Source organism: Aphanomyces invadans, assembly GCF_000520115.1.
Source record: "Aphanomyces invadans strain NJM9701 unplaced genomic scaffold supercont1.39, whole genome shotgun sequence".
Classification (NCBI taxonomy): Eukaryota; Oomycota; class Saprolegniomycetes; order Saprolegniales; family Verrucalvaceae; genus Aphanomyces; species Aphanomyces invadans.
In genome coordinates, this window is record NW_008580184.1 from 399,454 (window position 1) to 403,126 (window position 3,673).

The window sequence follows — 3,673 nt, forward strand, 5'->3', positions numbered from 1 at the left end:
AAGCCAATCATGTGCACCTTGCAACATGTTTGAAATTTCAAACCCGACAAACAGAAAGGCATTCCACTTCAACATTTGGATGCCGAAGCAGCGGCGACAACAGTCCTACACAATCGGACAAAAGCGGGAGCTCTTGGCCACGTTCAAGTCAAGCAACGTGAGTAGCCGTAAGTTCTGCGCGCTGAATGGAATCCCACGAAGCACTTGGATCACGTGGCAACACCAGCGCGCGGAACTTACGGCCACTAAACGGAACAAGAAACTGACGACACTTGGGGGCCAAGGAGCCAAATGCATCATCCCATTCCACCACGACCTTCTTACGTTCATGAAGGACGTAAGACGCGAGGAGCACATCCTTACAAGTATGCATATGATAACGTTCATGAAGACACACTACCCCGACTGGATCAAGATGTACATTGAAGACAAACCAGACCCATACAAGTCTATACTTCGCCTTTGTCAAGGCTTTGCACAGCGGCATCGTTTTTCGCAACGCGTGCCATGCCACACAAAACTTCCGGCAATCGAGATGGGATTGATTCGGGACGAGTTTGCGGCAACCTTTTGGGGGAAATACCTCGAAAAAAATTTGTCCGACATCATCAACGCCGACGAAACTGCGGTTTACTACGACATGCCTGCAGGCAAGATATGGACAAAAGTCGGCAAGTCAGCCAAAGTGGACGTGTCACAAAAGCATTCGGACCGGATCACAGCCGTATTGACATGCCAAGCCAACGGTTCGAAAATTGTGTCACTGCATCTCACAGTTTCATTTAGGAGATAAATTGCCAATAGTCTTTATTGTGCACGGCGTGCCTGGTGGCACTATTGACATGCAAGAACTCAAGACATATCCCGACGGCCATTTTTATGCGGTACAAGAAAAGGGATGGATGGATGGATGGAAGCGTTTGGCGCTCGTTTCTTGACATGTTGCCACCATACATCACTGGGCCAAGTGTGATTTTGGTCGACAATTTTGACGCTCATGTTACGTCGGAGTCGTGCAAGACAGTTGCGGAGGATTTTTTTAGTGTTCTCGAGCCGCTTCCGCCCAACTGCACAAGTGTTTGCCAACCCCTTGATGTTGGTGTCATGGGTGCGTTTAAACGTATTATGCGTATGCTCTGGCTAGACGAGAGACCTGTTGTTTCAGCTGCTGACAAGCGCATGGCGATGATAAAGCGTTCAATTGCTGCGTGGGAACGGATTACACCTGAATGCATTCAGAAAGCCTTCGTGAAAGCACTTCCACGTCCTGAAATTGTTGTAATATAGTCTTTTTGTGCTGTATCCCCTCGTATCCCCTCTGTATCCCCTCGTATCCCCTTGTATCTCTAGGTGTTGCATAATGCTGAATTTTATCCAATCAAGTGTCAACATCTCAAATTTTTGCAATAAAATTGCTCAGTGATTTATACAGCATGTGACATTGAAACCCTGTCGAGTTTTTCCCCGGTTCATTGTAGGAGGTAATCGGTCAGGTATGCAAGTTTTCATGTCTATTTGGGAATGTGGTTGGGTCGGGAGAAGTGCTGAGGACTGAGTGCCCCATTGCCTCTTTCCATGTCGTAGAATATCCTGATTGGACATCATCAATTTGATGTGAATTGTTGAAAATTCACTTCAAATTGGCAAAACATCTTACATTGAGGACGTTTTGCTGGGTGAATGTGGTCAATCACCTTGGCAAACTCCTCATGTCGAGACGCGAGGAGTCATGGGATAGCCACGACATTACCAAAACGATGCGCAGTGGGGGGGTGTCGCCGCGACCAGAGCGTTCCTCGGTGACCGATGGGCTGCTCTCTCACCAAATACAGCGTGCACAGAGGAACTCCGTCGTACTCTCACCTGAAAACGTCCAATCGAGAAAAAACACATCGTGTACCATTTGGTATGGTGGACGGCAACTTCCACGACGGCAAGCCCATGAGAAATGCATCCTCCTCCATGTCTCGATGAAGATTTTGAACGATACACGAGGCCGAGCACTCGAAACGTCTGCTGAATTAAACCGCCATGCCTTTGCATGCTTTCAACTGGATGGAGACGCTTCTCGCGCTTTGTTTCACGGAGGCCCGCACCTAAACGTTGATGACACGCGCCAGTTTTTGAATGCGGTTGAGCAAAGCGTCGCCATGCTTGACCGTGTCTTGGTACTGGGCGTTCTTGGCATCGGGACGGTTTGTTTCGATCACACCAGCCACCTAAAACCATCACAGACACGTTGGTCACATTGTTCGAAGCGTCATGTGCACCTTGTCGATCTTCGCATTCAATCGACCGGCCGCAATAAACCGACTCAACTCGGTATCCAAAAACGACACCCCAACGCCAAACGCCGTGGCCATAGACTGCAAAGTGACGCTATGCGCACAAATCCTCCCGTGAGCATCCTTCATGACGATCGTGGATAGGAATGCACCTGCGGTAGGCCTCGAGGAATTGCCCATACGCCAAGATGCGCAGTTCCCGGTAAATGTACCGCGAATGCAGCGCCAAGTACTTGTCGCGGTTCACATACGCGTGCAAACCAACTACGAAACCATCCATGAGTGCAATTTCGTTTTGCCTTGGACCACGCACCGATAGCCGTGAAGAATTGCTTGTAATTGCAATCGTACAAGCCATTTAAAAAGTTGCTCAGGTGCGGGATGTCGCGCAGCACCGCCAGCACTTCTGACGAATCGACGATCTGGGCAAAGCCATGTCAACGGTGCTGCTTCGTTTGTGTCGAGAACGACGCTCGCTCGTCCACTTACCCGCTTTTTCAAATCAACGCGCGAGGTCGTCAACACCGATGTGATGACGGCGTAAAAGATCATTGTCTGGTACGACATGAGCTCCGTGCTTGTAAATGTCGCCACCGAGTCCTAGAAATATGCAAGATTCCACCGTAAGATGCCTCCATGTCAACTTGACGGGTCAAGTAAGCTGGAGCAGCAAGGCATGAGGAATCAAAAGCGGTATTTCACCTGGAACAAAATGGAGGCCTTCTTGAAGTCACGCGCCATGAGGAGGTAGCACCCTTCGTACACCTTGAGGCGGTTCCGTCGGTCCCAGTCGCCGCCTTCGTCGATGAGAGCTCGCGCTTTCTTGATGTGGGTTTCCACGAGCGGAAGGTCAGAGAAGAACAGACCGACGCGAATGATGTGGAGCTGGATGATGATCTTCTGGTTCACGGAGGTTGGTTTGGCGAGCGCGGTGTGCAGTGCTTCCAACACCTTTTCCTTGTCCCCGATCAACGAATACAGCCGGGCGCGACCGAGATGCGCTTCCAACACTTCAATGTCACCCAAGTTGGCTTCCGCATCAGTCAATTGCGCGTCCAATTTCGCCAACTCGTCTTCGTTGTGCTTTCTACAGGTATATACATGAGGGACATGAGAGAAGAACCAAACCGAGTCTGCGTGTACTTCATCGTCGAGAGCAGCGCAGTGTCCACGGGCCAGCGAAACTCGGCTGAAACGCGTTCGTAAAATGGCGCCATGTGATGTTCTGCGATCAGTCCGAGCAATTTTGTCTTGGCCGCGGCAACCTCGGTGTCCGCCAGCTCGGCATGGGATGTGGTGGCCACCTGCAGGAGAAAGTGCAAGTGCGCCACTTCCATATGCGGAAACGTGCTGATATCTTCCTCCAACTGCTCCGAGATGTGGCCTGA

The 3,673-nt window shown here is 50.4% G+C and overlaps 1 protein-coding gene across 1 annotated transcript; it reads right to left on the reverse strand.

Annotated features, from left to right (window-relative positions):
- Positions 1-1,877: 1,877 nt before the first annotated feature.
- H310_12470 (hypothetical protein) lies at positions 1,878-3,673 on the reverse strand. The gene is made up of 7 exons (XM_008879525.1): positions 3,429-3,673; positions 2,988-3,372; positions 2,775-2,885; positions 2,599-2,707; positions 2,438-2,549; positions 2,271-2,379; positions 1,878-2,219 (listed from the first exon to the last, which is right to left on the reverse strand). The coding sequence occupies exons 1-7, from the start codon at positions 3,620-3,622 to the stop codon at positions 2,097-2,099; spliced, it is 1,143 nt and encodes a 380-aa protein (XP_008877747.1). The 5' UTR covers positions 3,623-3,673; the 3' UTR covers positions 1,878-2,096.

Excerpts from the sequence above, each read along its gene's own strand:
- H310_12470 (XM_008879525.1), bottom strand. The coding sequence starts at position 3,622 with ATGGAAGTGGCGCACTTGCACTTTCTCCTGCAGGTGGCCACCACATCC. Across the intron at positions 2,886-2,987 it reads AGGCCTCCATTTTGTTCCAG|GACTCGGTGGCGACATTTAC; the intron begins GTGAAATACCGC and ends GCATATTTCTAG. Across the intron at positions 2,708-2,774 it reads GCGTTGATTTGAAAAAGCGG|ATCGTCGATTCGTCAGAAGT; the intron begins GTAAGTGGACGA and ends GGCTTTGCCCAG.